Source organism: Mytilus californianus, unplaced genomic scaffold, assembly GCF_021869535.1.
Source record: "Mytilus californianus isolate M0D057914Y unplaced genomic scaffold, xbMytCali1.0.p SCAF_15, whole genome shotgun sequence".
Lineage (NCBI taxonomy): Eukaryota > Metazoa > Mollusca > Bivalvia > Mytilida > Mytilidae > Mytilus > Mytilus californianus.
The window spans coordinates 29,361,957-29,377,537 of NW_026262637.1; the positions used below are offsets into that span (position 1 = coordinate 29,361,957).

The 15,581-nt window shown below is 32.6% G+C and overlaps 2 protein-coding genes across 18 annotated transcripts in view; one reads left to right on the forward strand and one right to left on the reverse strand.

The window, feature by feature from the left end:
- The window catches only part of LOC127725825 (protein phosphatase 1 regulatory subunit 12A-like), an 85,135-nt gene extending 76,027 nt beyond the window's left edge, over nucleotides 1-9,108 (reverse strand). For 11 of the 12 annotated variants that reach the window (XM_052233125.1, XM_052233123.1, XM_052233120.1 and 8 more), the window contains exon 1: nucleotides 8,848-9,108. In XM_052233125.1, the coding sequence (XP_052089085.1) occupies nucleotides 8,848-9,090 (243 nt within the window). In that variant the 5' untranslated portion in view covers nucleotides 9,091-9,108. Of the gene's footprint in view, nucleotides 1-3,084; nucleotides 3,177-8,847 lie in introns of those variants that run through there. The other variant, XM_052233128.1, reaches the window with a different exon arrangement.
- Nucleotides 9,109-9,113: 5 nt separating this feature from the next.
- The window catches only part of LOC127725833 (28S ribosomal protein S35, mitochondrial-like), an 86,384-nt gene continuing 79,916 nt past the window's right edge, over nucleotides 9,114-15,581 (forward strand). For all 6 annotated transcript variants that reach the window (XM_052233147.1, XM_052233148.1, XM_052233149.1 and 3 more), the window contains exon 1: nucleotides 9,114-9,277. In XM_052233147.1, the coding sequence (XP_052089107.1) occupies nucleotides 9,175-9,277 (103 nt within the window). In that variant the 5' untranslated portion in view covers nucleotides 9,114-9,174. The remainder of the gene's footprint in view (nucleotides 9,278-15,581) is intronic.

Consider the following 15,581-nt stretch of genomic DNA (forward strand, 5'->3'; position numbering starts at 1 on the left):
AATCCAATACATTTACTGGTAAAAAAAAAAATTCATTTTGGAAAAGTATAAAAAAAACTTTTTTTTTACTCCCATTCAAATTTAACCTGAAGTGGTACCTAACCCATTGACAGGACCCACATGGTAAGATTTAAGTAGAGTGTCTTATTTTTCAAAATGCATTGATTGTATACTATACAATGTATAGTAACTAATATTCTAGTAGATACAATGGAATAATGGTTTCATAAAAATCATGATCATATGCTATGTTAATATTAATGCTGACATGGTGTTCTAATAAAGCCAGAATAAAAGGATTCCAACCTGAATACTGATGAGTATTTACTAAATATGTATTGCACATACAATCCAATGCAATAAACAAGTTTATCTCTGGACACTTTTGCTTCATGTACATTGTATGTAATGTGTGCAGCGACACTTTAATACCGAACTGACATAATGAATTCATGAAGATTTCAAAACATTAATAAGTACTGTAAAATTTCCATGGTTAAACTATCTACCTGAACATAAAGTTGCCCATTTACAATTTTTAAAGATTTTGCATAAAATCAAACTTTAAAAAATATCATATGAAGAACACTATCACTGTTGACAAGCGGATGATGATAACTGAAGTTACCATGATCCCAATATGGCGGAGGGGAATCCCCGTAAGATCTTTCCCTCTTAATTTCTTTGTTTTTAAATAAATGTGGCTAACATTACTCAGCCGTCGTTTGGTTATTAACATTTGCAATGAGTCTGTAAAATATTAACCTTAAACAGTTGTCCATTACTTAGAAAATAGAGAGTGAAAAAAGTATGTTGATAATGGTTACTGTTCATGTTATTTTTGAAAGATTGTGGTAACTGATTGCTGGGATGGTGGTAACTTGCCAAAAGGTTGTATAAAACTATGTACAATTTTAGCCGTGACATATGGCCCCCTCACCCTTAATTTACGTTACGTATTTCGTCCTATATTATGACCCATAGTTGAGTACTACGTATCGGTATCAGGGGCTGATCCAGACACTGTGAGAAAAGGAGGGGTGTGCTAGCCAGGGTTTCTCAGACAAAAGGGGGGTGCTAGTACTTTATTTAACATTTTTTGTCAATTTGTCACATGAAAAAGACACGTTTTCCAATAAAAAGGGGGGTGTCAATCCCCTGCACCTCCCACCCTCCTCCCCCTTTTGGATCCGCCACTGAGTATTGCTCTGGATCTTTATAAATAACCAATTTCATCATATATATTCACCATTGATATTTTTGTATTCTATCGAAAAGACAATACTATGGAAGTCACCTACTAAAGTGAAAGTAGATTGATTGTGGTAAGTTTTTTTTTTACATTGTACACTGGTCTACACTTATTTTAAAATTATTTATTTGCACCATTAAAGTCCTTAAAATTGATAATTGCTTTTAATATATTCATCACAGGACATCTAGAATTTCTGTTTTACTTATGTAAAACATAAAATGTGTAAAAGGTTCCTTCTATTCACTATATGCTTTGATTTTGAGATATCAATAGGGAAAAAATACCTTTCCGGCAATGATTTTAGAAAATGAAAAATATGGAATGATTGGGGGCTAACATTTTGTTTCAGGAATTTGCGAATTTAAATGACATATATACCTAATAATTGTAATTAATATGATGTCGATTTAAAGGATGTGTGTCTGACAAGTTTGAATGGTATGAAATGTTTTCCAGAGATTCCTCTCTGGTTTCACTTTAAAGCTGAACACAATTATATGTTTATTTCCTGTTTCTGTTTCCCAAACCTACTATATTGAGGAGGGGAGTAGGGGGTCCGATCCCGAAATCCCAAGCTTAAAAGCTTAAAACCAGAGGCCCCGAATTTAAAGAAATTTTAATCCCGACATCCTTAAATTTGAAATAGGAATTCCTGTATCCCAAATGGATCAATCCCGAAATTCCGAGCTTAAAACCGCCTAATCTCTGAGTCCCGAAAAAAGTCGCCACCCCATATTGTGATGCCCTAAGAAGTCATACTCTTATGCCTAGCATTTCTTGAAATATGTTTAACTTTTGATTTTTCCATCATTACCTCCAAGTAAAATGGTTTTTTTTTATAAAACTCTATATCTATTCATTTTTGACAAGAAACAGGAATTGCATATAAATCTGTTTAAGGCTTAGTCTTTTGAATTTTCATTTGTTTAATTATTTGATTCTTTGTTGAAACATATATAGTTTTTTAGTTGGTATTACAACACTGTTTGTGAAATTGTTGCATTAAAGAAAGTTTCATTTTACAAAACATTTTAATTTGTTTCTCCGACACATTTTTGTCTCTTGCGCCTAGTATTGGTCTATACTCCAATATAGTGGTTTCAGTTAAGATGGGTTATTGTGTTTCATTTCATGTATAGTGATGTTAAACACTGTATGATTGAAAAGAAACCTCGTGTAATATAAAAGTTACCATTATCTTCTAACTATTTTGATCGACAGTTACCACCATCCCGTCTTGGAGTTACCATCATCATCGCATTTTTATTGTGTTCAATTATCTCAGTAAAGACCAGCTGTTTAAGGTTAATATTTTACAGACTCATTGCAAATGTTAATAACCAAACGACGGCCGAGTAATGTTAGCCACATTTATGTAAAAACAAAGAAATTAAGAGGGAAAGATCTTACGCGGATTCCCCTCCGCCATATTGGGATCGTGGTAACTTCAGTTACCATCATCCGCTTGTCAACAGTGACTATGACTGACTTTAACAATTGTTCACAAGATTTAAGCAAGAATTAAAAAAACAGTTAACATATATACATATTTCAAAGAAACCCTTAACATGACCAATGATCTATTGTTTAAGGGGTTTACATTATTAGACAAGAAAACCCTGTAATATAAGAAATAATCAATAAATAAAATATTAAGTGATTACATTGCTGTTTCTAATCTTGATAGTTGCCAACATTGTACCTTTAGCATGTTTAGCAATTGTACTGAATAAAAGATGCTGAAAATGATAACGGTTATTTTTGTAAAAAATATTGTAAAATATTATAATCTTTAAAAAATACTATCAATATTATAAAAAGAGACTTACATTTATGTTTTTTTTCGTATATGAAATATATCGTTACATTAGATGCAACTTCCTAATAAGATGTCAAATCACTAGGAGTGCTGCAATTATCCAGAATTTTATATACGTGTATATGAAATGACAGGAAACTATTATGTTTTAGTACTTAGCTTTCAAAAAAGATCATGAGTCTTACATGTGACATATCACCCAAATATAAAAATGTCACTGGCAGCTGGTGGTGACCTTCCACAATAAAGATATTTGTGCTGGGATTTAGAAAATAAACAATAAATCAGGTTGGGGAGGTTTGGTGCCTCCAAACATGTTTAACCCTACCACATTCTTTATGTGCCCGTCCCAAGTCCGGAGCCTGTAGTTCAGTGGTTGTCATTGGTTCTTGTCTGTCATATTTGTTTGTTAATAAATTGTTTTGTTATAAATTAGGCCATTAGTTTTCTCAATTGAATTGTTTCATATTTTCATGTCAGGGCCTTTTATAGCCGATTATATGGTATGGGTTTTACTCGTTGTTGAAGACCGTAGGGTTGCCTATAATTGCTTACATCCACTTCATTTGAACTCTGGTTGATAGTTGTCTCATTGGCAATCATACCACATCTCATAACTATGCCCCCGTCGCAAGTGTTATCCTTGTCCGTCTGTACGTCCATCTGTCCGTACATATGTATGTCCGAAATTGGTTTCCATTCTCTAACTTTAGTTTGCCTCAATCAAATGTTATGAAACCTTTACACAATGCTTATTACCACAAAACTAATATCAAGTTCAAATTTGGGTGGCTACAGTTCTCTAGTTATCCCCTTTTATAACGTTATATGCAAGTGGGGGTATCATTTGTGTCCCATGGACACATTCTGCATTAATTTGTTTAATCAGTTAATTAGTTGCAAATAAACAAGAGCAAACATTTGTATAGTTTAATGTGGATCACTTGTACATGACTTTTGGTACTATTTCTGGAAGCTGCTTACAGCCACAAGTCTTTTTATGTTGAGAGCCTTTAAGATAAAGGTTTTACTACAGGCATAAAATAAACTTATCATTGTCAAAGACTCATTTAATTGAGGTTAAGGTCAGTTGAACCCAACCAGACAGGTATGTACCTATTACAATCATTCCATACCTCAAATATAGCTGATCTGTTGGTTATTAGTACATGTACATGAGAAACAGACCTATCCATGACCAACGAATGTTAAAAATGAGGTAGTCAAATGAACCCTGCCGGACAGATATGTTACCCCAACAATCATTACAAACACCAAATATAGTTGACCTATTGCTTATAGTACCTAAAACAGCTGATCTGAGAAACGGACCTATACCTACATGTACTGAACCATGAACATTGTCAAGGTCATAATCAGACAAACCCTGCCTGATGGATATGCCTATGTACATCCTTTAATCAGTCTATACACCAAATATATTTGATCTATTGCTTATAGCATCTGAAACAGTTGATTGGAGAAACAGACCTACACCATTAAACAATTTCAAGGTCATGATCACACAAACCCTGCCAGATTAACATGCCTATGTACATCCTTTAATTATTCAATACACCAAATATAGTTAATCTATTGCTCAGCAACTCTAACTGGCAATACAAAACACACTTGAAAGCATTGTAGGAACTATCAGTAATTTAGGATAGTATTATTTTTCATACTTACATGTAGTACATTTCTACATATAAATGGAGTATTTTATTCCTTTACTTGGGAAAAGAGAGTAAATGGGAAAAAAAATATCTTTGTGTGCACACCAGAGTTGAAAATTTTCTTTGGACCCCTGGTCCCCATAAACTATAGAAACACTTTTAGATATAATACATTTCATACATGTATTCAATTCATGACTGAGAATAGTAGTACTACTTCATCAGTACATGTAACTAGTGCAGGATATCAGGTCAAGTACATGTTGTTCATAATGTAATCACATATACATGTATACTGGAAATTAAGAAAACGTGTGTACTGCAAAAAAATAAGATGTGTGAACTCAGGTGACACTTTACAACCCAAACTGAAGGATTAATTTTCAATTTACATGTTTTGTAGTTTGTCCATACAGAAGTTAAAGTTAGCAAAGCAATATTCCTAAGAACAGCAAGAAAGATATGTCAGAAGAGCCAGAAGTCACATTTAGCTAGCAACAAGAACTTGCAATTGGCAATAATGCAAATATACAACAGCTGTAGAATGGAGTTAACCTCTACAAGAAACTTATTCATTGGAATTGCAAGCTTGTGGTTTTGGTTAATCCTCAAATAAAATAGAGTTTGGAATGAAGGGAAAAGCCATACTGAAAAAAGGTCTGACTTCAATGATCTTTGACTAAAGTTGAAATCACAAAATCTTTACAAAATTTCCTTCCAGATACTAGCTTTTGATCATAAACAAGCTTCTGTCCAAGTTTGGTACAAATCCAGGATAGTTTAAGAAAGTTATAAAATTTTTTAAAACTTTAACCACAGAATGAATGTAATGTTAACTGACAGTCCATTTATAACTAAGTCCATTTATACGTAAAATACGGATAAACAGGATTTTTTTTTTACAAATTTTTTCAAAATTTACTTCTAGATACTATCTTATGATCATAAGACGTGATACCAATATACGACCAAAAAATTTTTAATTTTTGCAGTCGTATAAAAATTTTGTTTTTTCCAAATCTGGACAAAGTGCAAAGGTACGTGTATGTTCAGACTTTGATTGTCCCTAGTGTATCTTTTTAGCTTTTAAAAGAAGTTTGTAAGAAAAAGTGTATTCTATGATCTCTTAGCAGTTGGACACACTATTTATCGACACTTAACAAAAACATCCTTATATCTATAAAATAGTAGAGCTAGGGTACACCAGATTTAACAAATAAATCTGTGAACTATCATGACTATTGCTCACTAATTATATCCCCCACTTTAAGTTTTCAGTAATCAGGAAGTTGAAGAAAAAAGAATCTGAAAACACATTACACATGTACAGTAAAGCATGTTCACATGAAACCTGATAACAAATTTCAGGAAGCTCTTATATGTACAACTACAAGAAAAATGTGACAAAAATTACATACATGGCATGTATATATATATATATATAGGTATTAGGTAAACAAGAAGTTGATGAGCATTGAATCTGAAACCGTGTTACAGGGTAAAGCATGCTTACATGGTCTGATAACAAAATTCAGGAAATTCTTATTTGCAGTTACCTAGAAAAATTATCTGTCTTAAGTCCCTATTGGTTAAAGGAGAATATTTGGTTTTAAGCGTTTATATAAATTAAGATAAGTATTCTTTTGACAAAAGTTTCAGTTAATAAACTTGATTAGCAAATATTATGTGCTAGAATCATAGTAGATAAATCTTTATAGGTAGTAAAAAGTACTGAACTGTAGTGACTAACGTACACATGACATACCCCACTTGGTATATAGATTTTAAAGAAAAGTTGTGGAATTTAACACTTGATCATAGATGAATTTGCTGAACTTGTACGTTATGTCCTTTTTGATTATATAACTCCTGACATTTTTATGTATTTAGAAAGCCTTTGCTTACAAATGTTGTGGTTTGAACTTTCCTAATGAAGGTCAATCTAGAAGAGTGATCCCGACGCAAATAATTTAAACAGTGTCATTATTTTGTTTGCATATATTCATACTGACTTTTTTTTTGAGTTCCCACTGCATTAAGGATCATGCAACTTGCAAAGTCTAAGATGTCTTGACTGTTTTGCAGGTTGAATTCTGTGGTTATGTACTGTCTTTGTGTCATTGTATCATATCTGTTCCTTTTCCAATGTAGTATAAAATAGAGGCGGAAGATACCTAGTTGACATTCAAAACTAAAGTCAAAACTAAACTGACAACGCCATGGCAAGAAACCCAAGACAACAAAAAGAAGTCCACAAATACTACATAAAAATCTAAAAACTTAGCCACACTAACCCCATCAAAAACCAGGCTGATCAAATGTGCTTTAGAAAGGTAATCAGTTACTGCTCCATTAGTGACACCAGTTTATATAAGTTGACAGAAAATACACAAGAGTGCACACCCTGAAATGTCTGGCTAGCTTATTTTTTAATCATAATTAAATAATAATAATGAGATCAAGGTCAAATGAACCCTACCAGACAGACATGTTCACCATAAAATCCTTCCATTCACCAAATATAGTTGACCTATTGCTTAAAGTACATGATAAACTGAAAAACACATGAAAAATTAACATTGACCAATGAACCATGAAATGAGGTCAAGGTCATATGAAACCTGCCCGAAAGACATGCACACCTTACAATCATTCCATACACAAATGAAATTTTTATTTTATTAAAAATGATTAATTACTGAGAAGGAAATTTATATTTTTGCTAGAATTTTATTTTTTTTGGATCGTATATTGGTTATTCTTAAATTTGTTTATTGAATAGTATTGAACTATTGTGTTGTGTGAATCCATTTCATTAGCCTAATAAATGTTTTTATTGTATTGGTTGTTTCATGTTTTTGATAGTAATTTTAATAATAACCCTAAAAATCTTTCTAAATGCCATTCTGTCTAGATTGGTCAAAGTGTTGTCTTAAAGTCGAAGAATTCAATTAATTTTTGTAACTAATTAAAATATAACTAATATTAAGAATTAACAATTATATGTAAGGAAAATTACTTTTAGAGCTATTTTCCTAATGCTTGTAGTTTAAAGGTTTTGTTGGCTTGCTTGCTTTCAATGCTTTGTTTGTATAAATGTTTGCTCAAGCATTGTAATTAATATTGACATCTGCAATCAATAGATAGGTGGGTCTTCAGCTTGTATAATGTTATTGGATGTTAAGTATTATGCAGAGTATAATGTATACAGACTGAAGCCCAGCCTATCTATAAAGTCAATGCAGTTGAACCATGACTGAAGGTACAGGGCCAAACAATCTCCATTGAAATGAGATTTGCTAATGCTAATACAACTGCATACCAACTATCATTGACCTACATGTACCACTAGTAGTTCTCCATAGAGTGACCTAATCACCAACTAATACATTGTTGATGCTGCTGCAGATGCTTGAAACAGAATACCTTAATGTGTCTCTCACTTTTTATCTCCGTTGTGAATTCACATCTGGAGCTCTGCTTTTTATACCTTTTCCACTGTCACTTAAAGCCAAACAAGTTCTGGTAAAATTTCACTTCACTATTTAAATCATTTGATGTCATAATTAAAGTGCTTGTTGCATGAGGAAATTGAAGGGAAAGTGCATGAATAGACAACTTACGAATTCATGCACTTTCCCGTAAATTTCCTATGTCACAATGCCTATGTTATAATGTCATAGTAAGAATCAATTGTTTGATGACGTCGTTTACGCCGATTGGCCCCTGTGCAGCCAGTGAAGCTCATTCACAAAACTTTAGATTGGTGTATTCGAAAGTCCTCTCTATTCTTATTTGGTAATCAGATACATCTTTTTTCACTGATCTAAAATTTGCTATGTGTTGTGTTACTTTGATTTCTAATGCAATAAATGAGTCTTGCTTTTTGAATTAACCATTCGCTTTGATTTTTGCAATGATATATATCTATTCACTTTACCCATAAAAGGAGGACCATTTATGAATGACTTTTTTATGACCCTGTTGCACTGCTTAGAAATCTGCCTCAGAAACAACTATGCCTACATATATTAAGTGCTATAATCAAGAGGGACATTTCTTATGGAAGTAGGCAGATATTTCTGAGTGTCATTTACCTGGTGTAGGGCTGTAAGACCATCAATATTCGAAGTGTTTATGTCGGCACCCTTTTTCAGAAGTTGCAAAACTTCATCACGGTCACCGCTTGAACAAGCAGCTAGGAACACACATCCATCTTGAAATTTAACTTTTCGAGGTTTCTCCTTTGGTAAATGTGAAGCTTTATTTGTCTCAGACTCTTCCCAACGCTTTAATTGATTAAATCGTCTATTTAGGGCACTGAGAGATTCGTCCGCCATGACAGCTGCAACACAATATCCAAATCCCGGAAGTTCACGTCATTTCACGTTTATGAAAAAGGGGGGTATTCAGTGGCCACAAACATGTCAAGTTTGACAGTGAAGAAACATGCCTTCTGTTCAAGATTTTTCGTTGCTTGTTGTAGATTGCAGTATTCATCTAGTGCAGAGAAAGTACAGGAACAAGGTTGCAGTGCTCTCCCATATAAGGCTTTTGTCAGGCAAACCAAATTCACGAAAATGTGAAAACTTCAATGACAAATAATTCATGTCATTTCAATATTTCGGTTTTCTATTAATAATTTGAGAAGGTAGCTACTGAAGAATATGATTTTATTAGTCATCTTACCTTTGACAATCAAAAATAAAAATTTACAGGAAATTATATGCACCTTTTTCAAGTTTATGGTTTAAACACAAAGTTTAATACCCTTGCATCTTGCATGCCTAAGGCTAAGGCCACATTTAAAAGAATGTCTGTTTCCTCTCCCCCGGGTCTACCCTTTGTAAACAGACCAGGCAGGCAGGTCCTTTTTTTTTCTCTTTTTTTTTAACTGGATGTCATAGCATGTTCATGGATGGTCTGACTTGTCCATTCGAGGCCACTTATCAGTTGTTTGTGCTCAATTTGAGTGTATTTATTTCGATTACCAAGCACTTTTCAAAATATGCACATAAAACTAGTGTAGCATTAAAGTGTATATTTACTACTTTCTTATTTGACAGTGATTAAAGCTTTTATCAATAAAATTGAGAATGGAAATGGGGAATGTGTCAAAGAGACAACAACCCGACCATAGAACAGACAACAGCAGAAGGTCACCAACAGGTCTTCAATGCAGCGAGAAATTCCCGCACCCGGAGGCGTCCTTCAGCTGGCCCCTAAACAAATATATATACTAGTTCAGTGATAATGAACGCCATACTAAACTCCAAATTGTACACAAGAAACTAAAATTAAAAATAATACAAGACTAACAAAGGCTAGAGGCTCCTGACTTGGGACAGGCGCAAAAATGCGGCGGGGTTAAACATGTTTATGAGATCTCAACCCTCCCCCTATACCTCTAGCCAATGTAGAAAAGTAAACGCATAACAATACGCACATTAAAATTCAGTTCAAGAGAAGTCCGAGTCTGATGTCAGAAGATGTAACCAAAGAAAATAAACAAAATGACAATAATACATAAATAACAACAGACTACTAGCAGTTAACTGACATGCCAGCTCCAGACTTCAATTAAACTGATTGAAAGATTATGTCTTCATCATATGAATATCAGGCACAATCCTTCCCGTTAGGGGTTTAGTATCATACCATCATAACATATATGAGAAGAACATAACCCGTGTCATGCCAATAACTGGTTTTTAAATAAATGTGTTTAGTGCCGATGCAAAGACCCTATAAGTGAATCAATATTAACGCCAAAATATGCAATCTTTAATGACCTGACAACAGTATCGTAACTATATCCCTTCTTGATAAGTCTATTTAAAGGTTTTGTTAGTTTCAGAGGTGAATACTGACATTTTTGTGCTTTATAAAGAATATTTCCATAAAAAATTGGATGTGAAATACCTGAACGTATAAGAAGTCTGCATGTTGAGCTATATTTACGAATGATGTCCTTATACCGATGATAAAATTTAGTAAATGTTTTGACTAGTTTGTGATATCGAAAACCCTGGTGTAATAATTTTTCAGTAATACATAAATTTCTCTCGTTAAAATCTAAAACATTGTTACATACACGAGCGAATCGTACAAGTTGAGATATATAAACACCGTAAGATGGTGACAAGGGAACGTCACCATCTAAAAATGGATAATTAACGATAGGAAATGAAAAATCATCTCTTTTATCATATATTTTAGTATTAAGCTTTCCGTTAATGATATAGATATCAAGATCGAGGAAAGGGCAGTGGTCATTGTTAGTATTAGCTTTATTTAAAGTAAGTTCAACAGGATAAATTTCTTTAGTATACATACTGAAGTCGTCATTATTGAGAGCCAAAATATCATCCAAATATCTAAAAGTATTATTAAATTTGTGTATCAGATGTTGTTTCGATGGGTCTTTACTGATTTTTGTCATAAATTGTAACTCATAGCAATACAAAAAAAGGTCCGCAATAAGTGGTGCACAGTTAGTCCCCATTGGAATTCCGATAACCTGACGATATACGGAATCTCCAAAGCGAACAAAAATGTTATCTAGTAAAAATTCAAGGGCATATATAGTATCAAAGCATGTCCAATTGACATAGTTTTTTTGTTTATTGCTACTAAAAAATGACCTAAAAGAGTTTGAACATATATATTCACATTCTGACTTTTTAAATGCCCATTTAATTAGGTGTGTGAATTTTTTCTTAATGAGAATGTGAGGCAATGTGGTATATAGGGTAGAAAAATCAAAACTTTGAACAGATTCAAAATCACCAATATATGCATGCAATTTATCAAGTACTTCCAACGAGTTCTTGACACTCCAAAAGTAATTAATTCCACTATTTTCGAAGGCCTTATTTGAACAATTTATTAACATATTTATATACAGTCAGGGGACTTATTGAAATAAGTGATTTTTAAATCACTTATTTAAGTAGCAAATTCGAAGTTTTGTCTCAAATTATGATTTTGTAGTTTTACAAAAATTTTAAACACATAGGTTTAGATAATATCTTTTCATTAGTAAAATTAAAAAAAAAAGAACTTTTTGCTTCTTTTAAGCAGCAAGGTTTATGCCTTTGATGCAATCATTTAGCTGCAAATTCTATTTTAGTTGAAAAAATGCTATAAAAATGGCTTTACATAATGAACTGATACTTTCTTAACAGATTTTTCCCAGCAGTGGGAGTACTTTTCCTGTAAAATTCAAGGTTTCATCTTATAGATTATGTAATAAAATTCTATTGTTCGCGATCAAAATTTCACTGTTCGGGGGTGTTGAAATTAGTGGGGGTTATTAAAATAATGATACTTAAAGAAGTGATTTTTTGGAAGGAAATTGAGGTATGATACTTAAACAAGTGATTTTTATGTCATTATCCTAGATTTAGTACAAGGTCATCACCTGACATGACCCGGTCATCCTATCAACACAGATGTTGGTTCTGATAATTTTAGCAACATAATTAGTCCCTGGATCATTAGTATTCTATATTTAAAGCCTCTATAGAATTAAATCACTTAGTCCAGTGATTAATTTGTACTACTTAAATAGGTGATTATTAAAGAAAGACAACTCTTACTTCCAACCTTTATGGACATAATGTTACTTGAATCAGTGATTTAGAAAATCACTCATTTAAGTAAGTCCCCTGACTGATATACAATGTAGTAGACTCTGGCAAATCGGACATCAAAAATGTCCCATTAGTGATTACCTGATATATTCAATTAGACGATAAATGTATATTCATTAAATATTCTGCAATAATGAGTTATGGGACCTAATCCTGAGATGTTACAAACCCTGACCACTGCTATATATATATATATATATATAAACGGGTTGGGGTGATTTTTTATCAGATACATCACTTGTTCTGTTGAGGTATGTATGGCCTCCTTTTACTTTCGGAGCACTCCATTTATTGATATTGGTATGCTGGTATTTATAGACTGTACCAGTTAGCTGGCATCCCATGCAGACTGTACAGACTATATTTAATATTACGGTGTTGTATTGCAATGGAGTGTATACTTTAGAGTTCATTAGCAAGTAACATCTATTACTTAAAAACTAAAGAAAATTAAAATGCTTAAAATATTAATAATTTTCATGTCACTTTGTATCCAATAGTAGTTTTGTAAGCCTCATGTGTAAATGGTAGCATAGGTCTTATGTTTCCCTTTTGAAGAATATCTTGTCTATTGGCTGATTACTCAATGAGTTTAGTACAGAGCAGTTAAATATAATTTCCATCCCCATGATGTTTGTGAAAAAAAAATTCTGACTTCTGGTTATGTAATGCTCATATTTGTTTTCATTTTTTTTATCCTATATTTTTGTTGAGCCTTCGACTTTTGTCGAAAAAGCGAGACATAGCTATCCTACATTCCGTTGGCGGTGGCGGCGTCCACAAATATTCATTCTGTGGTTAAAGTTTTTGAAATTTTAATAACTTTCTTAAACTATCTTGGATTTCTACCAAACTTGGACAGAAGCTTGTTTATGATCATAAGATAGTATCCAGAAGTAAATTTTGTAAAAAGAAAATTCCTGTTTTTCCGTATTTTACTTATAAATGGACTTAGTTTTTCTTCCAGTTAACATTACATACAGTCTGCAGTTAAATTTTTTAAAACATTTATTAGATTCATAAACTATCCTTGATTTTTACCAAACTTGGACAGAAGCTTCTTACAATTAAAAAATTGTATCGAGAGGAATATTTTTATTAAATTTTTTCCTCATCTCATTTTTGTTGAGCGATTAACAGCAAAAGTAGGCGAGACACTGGGTTCTGCGGAACCTTTACGATTTTTTTTTAAAATAAATCAAATGTCCTGAAATATTTATGTGAATAAATATCTACCACCCATAGTTTGTGTCTTTTGTATTATATATCTTATTTCTTTTAATAATTAAATTAATTTGGATATCTATGAAGATAAACATGATTGATAAATATTATTGCATTAAGTTTAAGTTTTCTGAAGACTGTTAATGTTTAAGTCATGGTTCGCTACGATTCTTCACATTATGTAAACAAAAGATAATGGCTACCTTGACTTGTGGTCAACAGGTCAAGCACACATTACATGATTATATCTGACAAAAGTCAGATTTCTCTTTTGTTCCTGCCAATGGGTAACACTTTTGACACGTTCTTGTGCTAAAATTTATTCGTGTAGAAGACGACAATGCGATCTTGTTGCCCATCTTTCAAGCAGACAGTTTACCCTCGATACATACTGCTAAATTGATAGATAACTCCAGAGAGTTCCGGGAAGACTTCAGTTAATATCAGAACCAATGTCGGAATGGAAAAAAATTATTTTTGGAATAAAAAAAAAATCCGATTTTTTTGTGGAAAATAATTTTTTGACCCGGGGGCTTATTTTTGAACCGGGTGGGGGGAGGGGAAACAAACATTTTTTATTTTGGCCTTAGTGATATATGGGTCTGTTTGCCCTATAACCTGTGCTCCATGGGTGCACAGTGTTCTCCTCAGAAATTTTTGAAGGCCCTAAAATTTGTAGCACGTAAACCCTTTTTTTTTGGAGTGAACTATTGTGATGCGAAACAATCCGTCAGAAATACAGTTATATTTACATATACAATGCAGTCTGGTAAATCCGCCCTCATAAGGCTTTGATTGTATGTATTTCTGCTTCGTTATATCATGTATATACAAATTGTATCAAATTTAATATAAATCGATTCACTGACAAATCTGTTTTGAGTAAATGTAGTTTATCTCATTTCCCCAAAAATATCTGATATAAATTTTAAAATAAAAAAAACAAGTGGGTCATCTGTGTTTTTATCGGAAATGTGTTTGACCGGTAAATCCACCCATGCGCAGTAAATATGTATGGAGGGCCAGTTTATCACATATTTCTGAAAGGAAAAGGTGATCTATTAACAGACCATTTATAAAGGGATTCCAGACAATCGAAAAAAAATAAATTTCAAGTCACAAATGAGTTTTGTAAGCAGTAGTATGATTATCATTAGCTTTAGGAACTGTATTATATATATCACTAAATATTTTGGTAATAAAGGATTTTTCTTTAAAATTTGAACATGCAGTGATGATAAGTACAGTTCCTATGAATAAAATAGCAGACGAAATATTCACGGAAATTTATGACAATTATGGAAGTAAATGGGAGTTGGCGGGTATACACCCATATTCAACACATTGATCATGTTGAAATCACATGATAAGTCCATTTATAGAGTTAAAATTCAATTTAAGAGTCTAAATTTAGAACTTTCAAGAGAATATTCTTCTGTTCCTTTTAGTCCAAATAATTATGATGTCATGAAAGGCTATTTTAATTTTTTGCTGTGACGCCGTCATAATTATTTGGGCTACTGTTCCTTTGAGCCTTCCAGTGCTGAACAGCTTTAGATATTTCTATGTCTGGTGCATCTGCTCCGTCTAAAGATATTGTATTATTAAGCAGTTTGTAATTTTTGGAATATAACTTTTTAAAACAAAAGAATTAAAATGAACAGATGACCAATTTCTGCAGTTTGACATTTCAAGATTGTTTCCGTGTGTATTTGTCACAATCTTTTCTTTGGCAGGTACCAACCTGATAAATTCTTCAAAGTTTAAAGGCCAACAAAATAATTATTAATTGAATGCTACTAGTTTTTCCTTAAAATAACCAAAATCGGAAAGAACATTATTAGAGATTTTTAGAGGCACAGTTTATAGACCAAAATTAAATCGACCCTTCTTCCATTTATACATCCTTTCGGAACATAATAAACAAGGTCATTTGGTCAGTCTAGAAAGCT